General features: G+C 45.8%; 1 protein-coding gene across 5 annotated transcripts in view; it reads left to right on the top strand.

The window, feature by feature from the left end:
- SYT7 (synaptotagmin 7) overlaps window positions 1–14582 on the top strand; it is a 228640-nt gene that overhangs the window by 149302 nt on the left and 64756 nt on the right. The window contains exons 4-6 of one of the 5 annotated variants that reach the window (XM_083580690.1): window positions 968–1099; window positions 2246–2461; window positions 7732–8094. The exons of 2 other annotated variants lie outside the window; for them this stretch is intronic. In XM_083580690.1, the coding sequence (XP_083436816.1) occupies window positions 968–1099; window positions 2246–2461; window positions 7732–8094 (711 nt within the window). The remainder of the gene's footprint in view (window positions 1–967; window positions 1100–2245; window positions 2462–7731; window positions 8095–14582) is intronic. 2 more of the 5 variants (XM_083580691.1, XM_083580692.1) reach the window with 2 other exon arrangements.

Raw genomic sequence — 14582 nt, 5'->3', positions numbered from 1 at the left:
CCCTCTTCTTGATGACAAGCATCCAGAGTCATCTTTATTATTACTTCCCATGCTCCAGGCACACATCCTGGCAGGCATGGGGAAAGGGTTCAGAGGCCAAAGCCTTGCTCAAATTAATTCTCTCCCAGTGATTTTCTTGAATTTCACTTCAGTACACGTGAACAAAATCCCATGGTTTTTATACCATGTGAGCCACATTGCTATACACTTGATAGAATTATAACACTCTACTCCAGTGTCTCACAGGAACCATCTTGGTGAGTCGCTCTCCCTAACCTGTCACTCAAGATTCTTTGCTGCTTCTCTGTTACATTTATCTCTAATCTGATGCATGCGTTTTGCACAGAGAACCACTTGGAAGAGATTATATTCTCCCCCTGCAGAAGCAGCAGTAGGTCCTGCCAATATTTTGGGGTTGGGACACAAATTACTACTATTTTTTTTTCTATATATAAAAAAGAAAAAGACGCTGCCATTGTGCTAGGTGCTATTGCAATCCTTCTCTAGAAGGCTCCATATTAGATGAAGACTGAAAAATGAGTAGTGCATGCAAAATGGCACTACTTTGTCCTTCCCAGGAGGCAAAGTGGAGGGCCTGAGAAGGCAAGGTGTAAGGCCGTCTGAGGGAAACTTCTTTAACTGCACGCCATCTCTCTCTCTCTCTCTCTTTCTCTTTCTCTCTTTCCACCAGATTCTGGAGGTGCCTGCTCCTGTCTTCCTCCAGCTTTACCTCCTGTTCCCACCTGTCCCTCCGTGTGTGTGTGTGTGTGTGTGTGTGTGTACACATGTGGGTGTGAGGCACAGAGCTTACCTTCCACAGGAGGAGAAATCACCACTCTGACCTCGCTGTCTCTCATTTGGGGTTTGTTTTCTTTTCTCCTTCCTCCCCTCGCAGGAATTTAGATTCTCTCTCTTGTATTTCCCTTTTTTATTTTTATTTTTCTCCCCTCATCACCGGCTGATGTAGTGATCTAGACAGAGACTTTTGGAATAACAATGACAACACAGTGCAGCAGAAATGGAGCTCCTACCCTCCCAAGGAGTTTATACTAAACATATCACCTTACGCCCCATATGGTGATCCACGACTTTCCCTCAAGTGAGTCTCTCTTTAACTGATTTGATCATATATAGTGAGTATATGCACACCCTTCTTCCAACCTCCCCCTTCCTGCTTTCCCCTTCCCCTTCCCCTTCTTCCCCCTTCTACCTCTTCCCTCACACTCCACCCCCTCCCCATGGACAAATGGCCATGGAGACGAGCAACCCCTCCTGCCTTCCCTCCCCCCCACTTCCCATCCATTAATTCAGTGGTTCCCAACTACTGGCATTTGCACTGGTACTTGGTATGACAGACTTGTGTGGTTGATGCCCTGGATTCCCCCTTTTCTCTGGTCCCAGTGCAATATAGTGTTCTTCTGGATTCGTTGGCATCAGGTCAAGCTCCTGACTATTAACTCTCAGGGTAGGCCTTCCAACCAAGTGGTTGGCTTCTGTACTCTGCTTTAAACCCAATACACACAATAGTCACATAAACCAACCCAAATGGAAACAATGGCCAACACTGCCCAAGGCCTTAAAGCCCAGTCACTAACTTAGAGCAGTCCTGTTGTCCTGGAGGGGCCTTGGCTCAGACGTTCGGCTTGCTAGGCTTGTACGGTGCTCCCAATGGGTTGAGAACCACTGCCTTAAGCAGCTCACTAAGAGAGGCCGGCACCTTTCCCTCCCTGCCCCCTGCCCCCAGTTCCTTTGGCTCTCCTACCCCTCACACCCCTCCACCTTCTCTGCAGCACAGGACGGGGTTGCCCGTTTTGGTCACCCTCTCAGCGTGTTCTCTGCATCTGCACTGTGTGGTGATGGTGATGGCAGTGGTAAGCTCTCTCACTAACATGGCTTTTCTCTCCCTTCGCCTGCACAGTGCCTCTCCCAATGGCCTTATCCATTGTTCAACCCTTCTTTGTCTATGGAATAAAGTAACTTTTGGCTGCAATCATAACCTCACAACCAAGCCAGGGCTGCCTGCTGTCTTTGCCTGGGACAAAGGCTCTCCTTGGCCCTTTCTTTTGCAGTGCTGATGTCTCTCTTTCTCTCTGTCTGTCTGTCTGTCCCTTGTCTGTCTGTCTCTGTCTCTCTCTCTCTTTCTGTCTCTCTCTTTCTCTCTCTCTCTTTCTCTTTTTCCCCCCTCCTCTTTGCGTGACCTCCTTCTCACTACCACCGGCCACCTTCCTCTCCTGACATGCCCCAGTGGCACCTTGTTGTCAGGTGCAAAGTTGGCTGCTTCAGCCACCTCAGGATTGGCTGGGGAGCGGGAAGGACGCCACGGGGAGAGGCAGCAGCTCCGAGAGGACGGCATGAAGAGCAGCGTGTCTGCCCACAGCGAGCCCAGCATTGGGAAGGCGGGGAGAGGTCGATGGCAAACGGTGCAGAGCCACCTAGCAGCAGGGAAGCTCAGCCTATCCAAGTGAGTGAGAGTACATTACAGGCCTGGCCTGGCCTTGTGACACAGAAGTCCTTGTAGCTAGGGATGGGCTGAGGGCGGGGGCAGGGAGGGGGAGGGGGAGAAACCAAACCCAGCTACCATCTTGGTGTTAGATTCAGGCAGAGCAGAGGAAAGCATAGGTGATGGTTGTGACACCTGATGGAGCAGTCTGCTGTGCCCTGGGATCAGTGAAAAAAGTTCTGTTGTGCAGGAGCAGAGGGCTGTATTACACACACTCTCTCTCTCTCTGGCTTCATATGGAAGTAGTCTTGAGCATATGCAAATCAATAAAATAAACAGAATTTTGCCATATGAAAAAGGATTTCACTTTTAGTAAGTGTTATCACTGTGTGATCCTTAGTTGACTAATTTATAATACTAACCAATCAGAGAAGGGACGCAGGTGACACTGTGGTCTAAACCACAGAGCCTAGGGCTTGCTGATCTGAAGGTTGGTGATTCGAATCCCCGCATCGGGGTGAGCTCCCATTGCTCGGTCCCTGCTCCTGCCAACCTAGCAGTTTGAAAGCACATCAAAGTGGAAGTAGATAAATAGGTATCGCTCCGGTGGGAAGGTAAACGGCGTTTCCATGCACTGTTCTGGTTTCGCCAGAAGCGGCTTAGTCATACTGGCCACATGACCCGGAAGCTGTCTGCGGACAAATGCCAGCTCCCTCGGCCTATAGAGCGAGATGAGCACCACAACCCCAGAGTCATCCGCAACTGGACCTAACGGTCAGGGGTACCTTTACCTTTAACTGATTAGAGGTTAAAGGCTCAGGAGAAGAGAGCTATGACTCTATTAGTAGCTTTCAGTGGACTGCCCATCAGTAGATAAGGGCTTCATGCTAGGTTAGGCCAAAGGGCTGACCATAGCAACTGTAGCAGTACCTGCGCTATTAGATGATTCTGAGTAAATTTACTGTGAGCTACAAGGTGATCCTAGTGTGAGCTGTCCAGAAGTGTGAGACCAGAGTGTGATTCATTCCAGACCTTTTTATCTCTCACAGATGCTCCCTGTGTCTTGAGCAGAAAGATCCCATAACTATCTTTATTAGTGGGCTTATCTTCCATTAGGTTTCCAAACAGCTCTTCCTCTTGACACCACTGAATGAGCATTCCTATGTGGCTTCTCAAAACCGATGTGGACTCAGGAAATGACCGCTAGTTCGTTTGTCCTGTCAGGTGCCTCTTTCCTGACACCTAAGGAGACCAAAAGTCTTAATATTAATTCATATCTAGATTAGTCCTAGACACTGAAGCATTTCCTGACTAAATGAAGTTTTCATTGTGGAGTAAACTAATCTGTCATATACATCCCTCATAATGAAGATTTTTGTGACTGGATTGTCCCTGTATCTGGCATGTGTGTTTTTGTGATGGAGCGCTACTTTGCTTTGTCTGTCTGTCTGAGATAGCCCACCTGTCTGCTTGCACAATAGCCTTGTGATAGGACCTGGAAGTGGGATATGGTACCCACAGGTATGCCAGAGGGCCAGGTGTAAATGGTACAGTCCCTACAGCACTGGGACTGCTTCCCACACCTCAATTACCCTTGATAGAAATTTATATAGTCTGCTGGCTCCAGGCCTAGGAGAGCCAATTTTAGTTTCCTGTGACTGAGAGGTTGAAAATTGGACTAATTTAGGATTTGATAGAAAACTGAAATGAGGTCACTGCATGTGAAGAAGGCAGTGGCTGGAAAGGTCCATTTCTGCCTCATGCCTGGCAGCAGGGGGGTTGGGCTTAGGGGCTCAGTACATGATCCAAACAAGCTCATTGGTAGCAGATGCATGCAGAGCTACCTGAATAATTTCCCAAGGCAAGAAAAGGGGGTGTTGGGCTCTTTGCTTATATAGGTTTTCACAAGTCCTTCCTTTCCTTTCCTTTCCTTTCTTTTCTCGTTCTCTCTTGCTCTTCCTCCTCTCTCTTCTCTTCTCTTCTCTTCTCTTCTCTTCTCTTCTCTTCTCTTCTCTTCTCTTCTCTTTTTTCAACACAAAAAGATTCCACCACTTTGCCATTACGTCCCTGGTATCAGCATTTCTTTGCTGTTTTTGGTGGAGGTGGCTTTCAGGCCAGGTCAGGCCAGCAGCAAGTAAGGAACGCTCGAACCCTTCTGCCACGAGGTCCTGGTTCTGTGCCTCCTTGGTTAAACCTAAGAACTAGGTTGGCTTTAATTTCTACACAAAGTGGCCTGTGAAATATTTTGGCACAGTCAGCCCCATCTGGCTGCTCTAGAGTGACTGCTGTCAGATGCTCCACCCTGAGAAAGCAGGAGGGCTTGGGGAGAAGCAGAGCTGGGAACCAGTAAGACTGGTGGGTGATCAGCCGCCTGTGCACCTCTCTCCTGTCACATGTTGACACACCTGCCTCAGGGATTGGCCGTTTCTGTGAGATACTCAGACATGAGGCCAGCCATGTCCTTCGGGGGCGCACCCAAAGGCATCCTTCAGAGCTTAACCGTTATGCCTTCAACAGCCTGCTTTCTCAGCCATCCTGTTATATTACATGCTTTGTCATTTATTGTACACATCCCTTTCCTGTGCACTTGTTTTCCCACTCCTAACTCTGGCTTTGGCTTTAACTGCAGGCAGGGCTGTTCAGAAATGGTGTTTTAAAATTTGAAAGGAAGGAAAGCCAATTCTCTACTGTGGAAAGGCAAATCAAGCACTCAGAACAAGTTATGCAATTCAGTAAGGTGGATGCAAATCTACACTGTGTACTTGAACTCAGCTTTCTGCTAAAATTTAGAACTTGAGGCAAGGGTAAGAGCAGATGTGGTGGCAGGTAACTGAGAAGCAGGAAGATGATTAAAGGTCACAAGAGAAGGATGGCTAGCTATGCCATACCACTCTGCTGCCCAGTAATGCCAGTGAGCTTTTAGTTCTAATTCCACCAACATAAAGGCTTATAAAGCATTTCTAAATAAATGAAGGAAATGGTCCATAAGTCAATGGTAAAGCACGTGTTTTATGTGCAGAATATCTCAGTTTCAATCCCCAGTATCTCCAGATAGGGTTGGATAAAGCTCCTATCTGAAACCCTAAACAATAGATGAAACAATAGGGGGACTCAGTATAAGGCAGCTTCCCATGTTCCTAATATATGTTCAGGAATCCAAATCCTTTTGATCATATCAAATTCCACCTGGAATTCTGCAAGTGCAGACCATCAGAAAATGAACAGCCCTGACCACGAGGCCTTTTTTGTGAGTACCTGCATGCCTTCCCTCCTGTCCTTTCATTTAACAGTGTGATCAGCCATGTCTGTTCTTCTCAAGTCTTTGGCTGAATGGTTAGCTAATATCTGCATTGTGTTTCTGAATGTGTGCTCAACCACTTGTTCTGCGTGGTTAGCTGTGGGGCTCTGTCATGTATTTTTGACAGCAATCTGCACTTCTTGTGTTGTCTTTCAAGCCATATGTTCTGTCCTGTGCTTCACTGTCCACAGGCTACAGACCATTCCTACAAGGCTCTCTCACACATCTGTAGGGGCGTGGCCAGTAACTGTACATCAGGGATACCCAATGTGGTGCCCTCCTGATGCCGTTGGACTACAACTCCCATCATCCCTTCGCATTGGCCAAGCTGGCTGGAGCTGATGGGAGACATTAGCCCAACAGCATCATGAGGGTACCAAAGTAGCTACCTCTGCAGTAGGGCATAGCTATACCAAACTATGCATCATGCATCACTCTCAGGAGGGTGGAGGACACCTCACTGTGATGTACTTCAGTCCTGATTTTGAGGGCAGAACAAGGCATGCATCTTCAAACACAGGTCACACTGAACAGCCAAAAAGTAAGTGATGGCAATTTCAAGTGGAGGTGTGGGAGCTTCCTTTTTGCCTCCCCACCTGCTACCATGCAACCCAGCTTCCTTTTTCCTAGCTGTGGTATGAGACCAGAATGAAGCCCAGATAGGAGGAAAGTGGCCTCGGAAGATGGAGGAGCAGTGATGGAATGGACAGATGCCAAAGATGGCAGGACTCATGCTGTTTTCATAGTTTTGCAGAAAAGAGAATTTCAACAGGTGTAGCTTTTATTACAAGCTGTTGAAATTCCCTCTTCTGCACAAAAGGACAGAAGCCTTTTGCTCTTTTGCATCTGATCACTCAAAACAGTGTATGGAGGAAAGTTTCAGCACCCCTCTCCCACTCACCTCTTCTTCTGGAATCACACACACACACACACACACACACACACACACACACACACATTGTGTTGCAGCTGTCTGACAGTGACACATGTTTGAAAACAGAGGCCTGCAACCTTCAAGTTTAGTTCCCTTCTCAAACAGCTCCCCAAATTTCACTGGAATATGTTTCATGTGAGAGAAGACAATATAGCAACTTTCCAGAACATAAATACTGAGAAGTTGTCCACACCTGGCCTAACAAATCCAAGCCCGACATGGCTATTGTAATTGTTACAACTCCCCCAGTTTGCCACCTTTCAGTGGACAGGTTTCTGTGCCTTTCACTGCTACGTAACAGGCAAAAGTGCAAATCCCAATGCCAACTTTGGCACACAACAGCAGGAAAAGCTACAGCAGTTTCATTTCTGACTACCTTGCAGCTGTTAAAGGCGTAGAATGCTGTCCGCAAAAGTTTGGCAACCCTATTAAGTGTAACTATGTGCTCTGGAAGACAAAGCTACCTGTATTCAAGATGAGATTAGGGAACTGCTACAGCCTCATTTAAAAAATAAAACTTGAGCCCTGGAGCATGCCACCAGCTTGGCCATCAGTGTCCGTGACACCATTCCTAGGACATGTGAGAGTTCCTATTCCCACTGCCACTTGGGTGAGGTGTGCTGATTCAGACACAGCCAATGGGGAAAGTGGTTGTTGGGTGCGCCGCATGTCACAGGCAGCAGCAGCACAGGCACCAGGGGATTTGCCTTCACAAAGCAGCCTAATTAGTTCGGAAACGAGAGTTGGTGTTCTGAGCCTCCTTACAAGCAAAGGAGCGCGGAGAGGAGAAGTCGCTTTGCAAGCGATCTCACACTGAGCTCAAGGACTGACAAGCAAGGAAGGCCGCAAAATGGCTACAGGGCAGGGGCTCCATGCTGCTGGAGAAGCTGAGGTGCAGCTGCAACCCCAAATGACGGCTTGCTGCTTCCGAAGGTGCCTGGCAGAGAGAGTGCTGTGCTGGGGCATCTTCTCTCTAACTATCTGCTTTTCCTTCCTTCAATTTTGCCCCTTTACCTTCTTCTCCTTTTTCTCCTTTCCCTCGCCCTTCACCTCCCTAAGTTTTGAGGATTCCACCATGTCCACAGCCACTACCCTTGAGTATATCCCCACCTCAGCAGGAGACCCGAAATGCCAGCGCCCGCGCACCCTCATGCGCCAGCAGAGTCTCCAACAGCCACTCAGCCAGCACCAGAAACCCAACCACAGCCAGCCCACCACCAGCCAGAGCCTGGGCCACCTGCAGTCCCACACCACCTCCACCAGTGGCAATCCCCGGGGCTGTCGGAGCGCGCAGTCACGACAAGGGACCCCTGCTGGCTCCAAGCACAGGACAGGTGGTGGTCGTAGCCGCTCCAATCCTGGGAGCTGGGACCATATGGTGGGGCAGATTCGGAATCGAGGCTTGGATATGAAGTCTTTCCTGTAAGTTATCTTTCTCTTTTTCTCTCTGCATGTTCTTGCACTTGTTTCTTTGCTCCATTAGTTTTGAGCCCTGTGTTGAGACAGGCAGTTGACCCCCCCCCCTGAAGGCAGCTGTGTGTGAGAGACAGTCAGCTCGTACTGCCATGCAGCTAGCTCATCACCAGCTGAAGGATCAGCAATCTCCTTCTCCCCTTAGACACCACCCAAACTGCCCAGTTTCACATTCCAAACTCTAATCTTCTTATTTGGATCGGTTCACATTTCAATGTGAAGCCACTCAATTCGCCCTTTTCGGAACACTTTGCAACCTGAAACACAGCTGTCCTTCAGAATTCAGACTTCTCTGGATTTTTTGATGCAACTCTGCCACCCAAAATGTGTACAAAAATATGTATATTAGGAAAAAGTGTGCAGAAAGTATGCATATATTAGTGAAAGTAGCAAAATGCATGACATTCTGAAAAAATGCTTTAAAAATGTGTGTATTGGGAAAATTTGATTACAAAAATGGGTATGTTACAAGAAATGTACACTAAAATGTTGATGAATTTTTAGGAGAACTTCATTTTTAAAAATCACAAATGGATGTGGAAATGTGGCATAATAAGACTGGAAAAATTCAAACTGAGAAAAACAAAGTGGAGAAATTTGTCTATTCCTAATCTGATATGAGGTGGAGAGAAGGACTAGCTTAACATATAAGGGTCTCCTTCTCTGTCTTCTTCCATGTTGGAATTATTCTAGTAACCATTGCTTTGTTGGGTTCCTCAGCTTTCTAATTACATACAGTGGAATCTCCAGCTACAACCATTATTATTATTATTATTATTATTATTATTATTATTATTATTATTCTATAGCGCCCTTCATCCAAGGATCATAGGATGGTTTACAATATAAAACCACAAAAATACAGACCATAGTAACCAACACGAACCATACCACCACTACCCCCAACACACACACATTTTAAATGGTCACAGATTGTTTAATCAGCCAAAGGCCTGGGAGAAGAGGAATATTTTCCCCTGGCACCTAAAGATAAGTAACAAAGGCACCAGGGAGAGCATTCTACAAGCAGGGAGCCACTGCAGAAAAGACCTGTTCTCATGTCACCTTCTGGACCTCTCACAGAGGAGACACAGGAAAAAGGGCCTCAGATGATAATTGCAGGGGCTGGGTCAGTGCGTATGGGGAGAGCTGTTCTCCTGTTCATTTAACAAACATAGATATAATGGTTCAATTGTTATCCTTTCTGAAAATAAGAACATTTGATGTTATAACGTTTGTTTTGCCCCATGGTCACTTCTGCCATGACACAGCCTGGACCCCTGTACTCTTAGCCCTTGACACAGGGTAATGGAAATAGATCCTTTAAATACAGGGGTCCAGTCTCAGCATAAGGACTGGGTGAGATGACCTTCTAATTTCTTCCATTCCACAGCTATGTTAATATTGTAGCCCATGAGTGCAGGTTTCTGCTTAAGCTGAGCAACCGGGGAATGTGGTATGCAAAGTGGGTGAATGCATCCCATCCCCAAAAGTTCAAATGGAATTTGCAAATGATGGACCCTTGGCCACTTTAGGAGTTTCATGGTTGAGCAGGGATTTGAACCCAATTTCCCCACGTCCCAACCTAGCGCACAGCCCCCAGCACAAATGTTGCCTCTTTACAGGAGAAAGCTGCCTTGTAACATTAAGGAGAGATTTTCCCTTCTTCCGTTCTCCTGCACCAAGGTTTTCTTTACATCACTGCAAAGCTGACAAACCCTCCCAGAAAGAGGTGACTCTTCAGTTCCCCTTCACAAACAGGGGTTTGGTCTTTTTATCCACGAAATCCCTGCCTATCGGTCCTTCAGATCCTCCTTGCTGTGATCTGTAAAGGCAGCTTTGTCAGAGCGCCTTGAAACGTGTGATTTTTAATCTCTCTTAAATACTTTCCCTGTTGGTGACAGCTTCTAAATTCCAGGCGCCAATGGTTAAGCTGAAGCCTTCACTGTCACCTTATCTAGGAATTTGACAATGTCCTTTACTTCCTTGCAGGAGGGGGATTGTTGCGCTTCTCTTTGCCATAACGTGAGCCAATATTTGCCTGTGCTTGTAGTAATTTTTACAATTAGCCATTCATGTGAATGGTACATAGGGAATTGAAGTTGTGGTGTGTTTAAGCTTCAGGGAGGGCATTATACTCTTCAGTTGGTGGGATTTTTCAGCACGGCTAAGGAAGTCCATGGTGAGAATTTGGAAGAAGGATAGCTGTGGGCCAGGCGCTGCAGCAAGAGGACTTGGTAGATCGTAAGATTCCCAGCTCAACCACAAACTCTCATATATACAAGCACATATGATTAACAGTAAGTTAATTTATTTTAGGTACAGGTAGGTAGCCGTGTTGGTCTGCCATAGTCGAAACAAAAAATTAAAAAATTCCTTCCAGTAGCACCTTAGAGACCAACTAAGTTTGTTATTGGTATAAGCTTTCGTGTGCATGCACACTTCTTCAGATACACTGAAACAGAAGTCACCAGACCCTTGAATTCTTATCTCATTATACACGATAAAGCTATTTTTAGCCATCTCACCCCTTGCTTTTTCCTGTAAGACCAATTACAGTCGTTAACAGTCGTCAACAGGTTTACCACACCTATCAGCCAATCACCCATTCCCACCACCCTTCTGAGTAATACCCCTCCCCACCCTCTATATATAAGGGTCTGGGGACTTCTGTTTCAGTGTATCTGAAGAAGTGTGCATGCACACAAAAGCTCATACCAATAACAAACTTAATTGGTCTCTAAGGTGCTACTGGAAGGATTTTTTAAAAAAAAATATTTATTTTGAATGCCACTGGTGCTGTGTGTGCTTTCCGCATGGGTTTACAAACTACATAGAGTGGAATACCACCCAAATAGTTACCTGAGGCAGTGTGTGTGATCAGGGACCTCACAAAAGGGACTATGGACAAATAATTGTTTTTTTCTTTTACTTTAGCATTCTTAGCTGTGATATTTTAAATGAAGCCAAAACCAGGCTAATCTCATGACATTTTTGTGCTACTTCCTCAACCCACATGGGTGTGGCTGCCATCATTTTATCACTAACTCCAAAGCAGGCAAAAGCACTATACTTACTGCTCAGGGGTGTTTCCTTGCATGGCCATTCCCTCCTTGAGAGCACATGTTTACCAAATCACAGTAATGATAAGGCTACCATGAGTAACATTGGAATAAGGTGAGCCAAATGAATATTACCTATTTAAAAATTGCACTTAATGGATGAAGAATAAAGTAAAATAAAATTAGAGTTTTTATTTTAAAAACACCATAAAAATATGTAGAAAGTCAAAACATTGCAAAAGATTGTTGAGCGGCAGTGCTAAAAAGCTTAGGTAATATTTTCCATTGGTTCAAAAGTCCATGATTAGGATAAAGTGTTCTAAGACAGATCATCAAAGAAAAATTCAACATGGCTCTAAGCTCACAATAAAGCCAAATAAAGGACAAATAAGTAGGACAAGAGCACACAAGTTTCCTACAATCTACCACCTGGGATCTTGCTAGGACCTCCTTTTAATTGGCTGAAGAAGCAACATCTCCAGTGCACATGATCCCTTGGGTTCATAACAGGTTGACTCTCTTACAGTATGATCCTAACCACACAGAGGTACACATCCTATTGAATTCATTGGAATTGCTCCTGAGTCAGTTAGCTTAACATTGTAGCCAGAAGTGTCCCAATTACCTTGCAATGCAGGACTTAGAATCTCATTTGACAAAAGCTCCTCAGCACTTTTGCATTTGTAGGTGCACTGCGTTAAAATAAGAATTTAAGTAAATATAAGTTCCAGGAAAGGAGCAGGGAGGAGGTGTGTACTCAGCAAAAGTGAAATCATGGCTGCGCAGGAGGTCCAAACATCAATAAAAAAACTAAGCAAAAGTGCTTTATGTGACAGCTCCTTTATAAAAGTTGATGCTAGATAAAACCACTAGTATATTGGTGCTGTTCCCTTACCACTAGTGGCGGTAAAGTCACTTTGATAATACTCCCCTGAGCTCATAGGGACATGATCTGTTGCTTTTAGCTGCTGTAGTCTTTGGTCATATAGACACTCTCAGTAAGAGTTAATAAACAATAGTGGTATTCAGCTGATGCTATAAAGCCTGCCAAACCGCTGTTGAGCCTGCGGCATCTCTGTGACACAGAAATTAGAAACAATTCAGAGGAAAAGAGCTATGGCTATAAGGATGACAACAGTTTTGGAAGGCAAATTGTATGAGGAAGGGCTGAAGGCAACAGATAAATTTATAGCCTAGTGACAGGAATGTTAGGGAGAGAGGGGGCACGTTATTCAAAAGTATGTCAGAAGAGACTGGGAATTGCTCAAAAGATTCAGGGAAGATTGGATAATATGCAAGGAGAATTTGCTCCGGGAAATATTTAAGTAAAACACTGGCGGAGCTATAAAAGCAGCTGAGCAATGGAACATGGGCTGCTTAGGAAGGCTGTAGAATTTTACCCCATGGAAGTTTTTAGGGAATAGCTTAGTGGGTACCTCTCAGAGCCAGGTGTTGCCAAGCCAGAGCTAGGCAGTATTTCTTCCAGCCCTATTTATGTGGCTCTGTGGAACCGACAGTGTTACAGGTGCCACGTAATCCTTGTTACACAGTTGTACAAATATTATCTCTTAGCGTGGCAGAACCTACAACTATGGAACTCCTTGCCTGTTGACACCAGGCAGGTGCCTCTGCTGTTCAAGCACCTGCTTGAAACATTTTTGTTTAGGCAAGCCCATCTAGAACCATAGTTGCTGACATGTTTTAATTTCTTTTACTGTTAATTAAATTATCCTTAATGTTTTTAATTGATTTTAACCATTTTTATTGATAATTTTACTATTTCTTATAAAGCACTTACTACACTACAATTAAGCAGTATATAAATTTTGTCAATTAATTAAAATAAGAAATAGCAACTATTCTTCCTTCCTATTTCTGGGCACTAGCTCACATACTCCAGATGTTATCTATTTCTGAATTCTAAGAAGCAGATTTGGGAAGGAAACATTGGTCTTAAGCTGTATGAGGCATCTCCCCTGCTTCTGCACACACACTTCTAAGTTCCTCCTCTTCTTCTCTGCATCCGCAACCAAAGCAAGCAGTATCTGCAGCCCGACTTGAGCTGAGAGTAGAAAGCCTGTTTTGGATTGAACTGACCTCTGTGTAAATGGGACTGTAATGAAATGCTTTGGTCAAAGATCTTCAGTAGTAGATTGCAATGTTTAATTGATTTGTGGTTATATAAATAATTTTGCAGTCTTCAGCTGAAAAGAACAAACTACAACGATTTATCTGTGCAGTGATTATCATGATTTAATTAGGATCATTATAGTGGCTGAGTTTCCATTTCACATAAAACTATAGTCAGAAACCATGGTTTAATGGGAAGAAGCAGCGTGCTTACCATTCTTGGTTTGTTTGGCGGGGCGGAAATCATGACAGGGGCATCATACCCATAGAGGCTAGTGGTGTGGGGCGCCGGGGCGCCAAGTTCTGGAGAGCACCAGGGAAGAGGCGGAGGCTGGATGTGGCACCTCCCGGCATCAGCTCGCCGCCCTCGCCCGCCTCGACCATGCCGTGCCGAAGCAGCCCCGCACCCGGAGCCTCTGCCTGCTGTGGTCACCGCGGCACGAAGCGGCCAGCTGAGCCAGGAGGTGCCGCATCCAGCTGCCTCTTCCCTGCTGGAGGAGTCACCCTCCAGCTGCTGCCCACCTCCTCCAACCCTGCTGGCAGCGCCATCCTCCCTAAAATACTCTGGGAAACGAGGGGGTGTGCCAGAGGGAGCTTTGCACCACGGCGCGGGATATTCTTAAGACGGCCCTGAGGAATGAGCCCAGGTTTGGATGATTAGCCAGATTCTGGCTTATTTGTCTATACTGCAGCAGCAGCAGCAGCAGCTGAGAAGGAGCTTTGCAGGAACTTTAAAGCAAACGATTTTTAACATGAATTATTGTTTACTATAATTCACAGTGGGACGCGGGTGGCGCTGTGGGTTAAACCACAGAGCCTAGGACTTGCCAATCAGAAAGTCGGCGGTTCAAATCCCCGCGATGGGGTGAGCTCCCGTTGCTCGGTCCCTGCTCCTGCCAACCTAGCAGTTTGAAAGCACATCAAAGTGCAAGTAGATAAATAGGTACTGCTCCAGCAGGAAGGTAAACGGTGTTTCCGTGCTCTGCTCTGGTTTGCCAGAAGCGGTTTAGTCATGCTGGTCACATGACCGGAAGCTATACGCCGGCTCCCTCAGTGAATAAAGCGAGATGAGCGCCACAACCTCAGAGTCATCCGCGACTGGACCTAATGGTCAGGGGTACCTTTACCTTTACCTTTACCTTTATGAATTAATGTAACATGCAAACTCTGTAATTGTTCTTAGACTTGGCACCCAATAAAGATTCCCTGGCGTGGCTTTTACTCACACCTAACTTCTAAAATATT

The sequence above is a fragment of the Podarcis filfolensis genome (genome assembly GCF_964270895.1).
Source record: "Podarcis filfolensis genome assembly, chromosome: 1".
Taxonomy (NCBI): Eukaryota; Metazoa; Chordata; class Lepidosauria; order Squamata; family Lacertidae; genus Podarcis; species Podarcis filfolensis.
Note: the sequence above shows the minus strand (reverse complement) of the source record. Positions and strands in the feature narration are given on the sequence as shown.